At 37.9% G+C, this 891-nt stretch overlaps 1 protein-coding gene across 1 annotated transcript; it reads right to left on the bottom strand.

The window, feature by feature from the left end:
• Positions 1 to 71: 71 nt before the first annotated feature.
• LOC100568852 lies at positions 72 to 588 on the bottom strand (the record flags this gene model as incomplete). Its single annotated transcript, XM_003248595.1, has 2 exons — positions 315 to 588; positions 72 to 237 (listed from the first exon to the last, which is right to left on the bottom strand). Coding segments are annotated over exons 1-2 (440 nt in total), but the record flags the coding sequence as incomplete, so codon positions are not given.
• Positions 589 to 891: the final 303 nt, after the last annotated feature.

Below are 891 nucleotides of genomic sequence, written 5' to 3'. Positions count from 1 at the left end.
GATATTTACGGTACCCTCGATATCGTACGCGTATGATTTAGCACGTAATCCAATAAACCTATGCATATTACGGGCGTGCAATCTCGTCCTTAAAGTATCCTGGTAGTTTCATACGTGCCAAAGTGTAGCACCTGTGATCAGGTGGTAGATTAGATGTGTCCATACGATTCAGCAAGTTCGGATTATTCGCCACATCGTCGTAAAAATCGCGTGTTTTCACGTGATATATCAGAGAATCTGCCAACAAGTAAAATAGTGATAAAGTTAATAACATATATTAAATCCGATAGTGGATCACAGCGTGATATACATACCAGTATCGGTGTACAACAGGCTGATATTGTCGCCGTAATGACGTTTCATCACGTTATAATGATATTCGTACATCAACTCCTTGCTCCGCTCGAGTATGACAAACCCGATGTAAATAGGTTTGCAGAAATCGATCTCTTTATTGTGCATAGTCACTGCAGCGAGATTTTCGCTATAATTGGTGCATTGTTTGAACGTCGGGCGGTTAATCAGTTTTCGCATCCTGGCGGGGCACGACACAAGTTTTACGTTAATACGTTTCCTCATTGATTCCATTGTTTTACCTGCAAGGTAGTAAGGTAGTAAGGTAGATTATTATGACGTAAAAATAAATTTTGCAAAAAATATTTTTTGCAAATTTTTTTTTTTTTTTTTTTTTTTTTTTGCGAAAAAAATATAAATAAATTACCGAATACACTGTTGTTCATGTCTTTGAAAAATTGCTCCTCGAATTTATTGGCCGCCCGTGCACGCATCCCCGTGTTCAGCGCGATATACGGTGCGAGCCATCGAGATTGTCGAAATTGTAGCACTCGATGCACCTGAAATGTATAAAATAAGTAATTACATAATAATATT

Source organism: Acyrthosiphon pisum, unplaced genomic scaffold, assembly GCF_005508785.2.
Source record: "Acyrthosiphon pisum isolate AL4f unplaced genomic scaffold, pea_aphid_22Mar2018_4r6ur Scaffold_4309;HRSCAF=4855, whole genome shotgun sequence".
NCBI classification, from domain to species: domain Eukaryota; kingdom Metazoa; phylum Arthropoda; class Insecta; order Hemiptera; family Aphididae; genus Acyrthosiphon; species Acyrthosiphon pisum.
The sequence above is the reverse complement of the archived record's forward strand: the minus strand, read 5'-3'. Positions and strand labels throughout refer to the sequence as shown.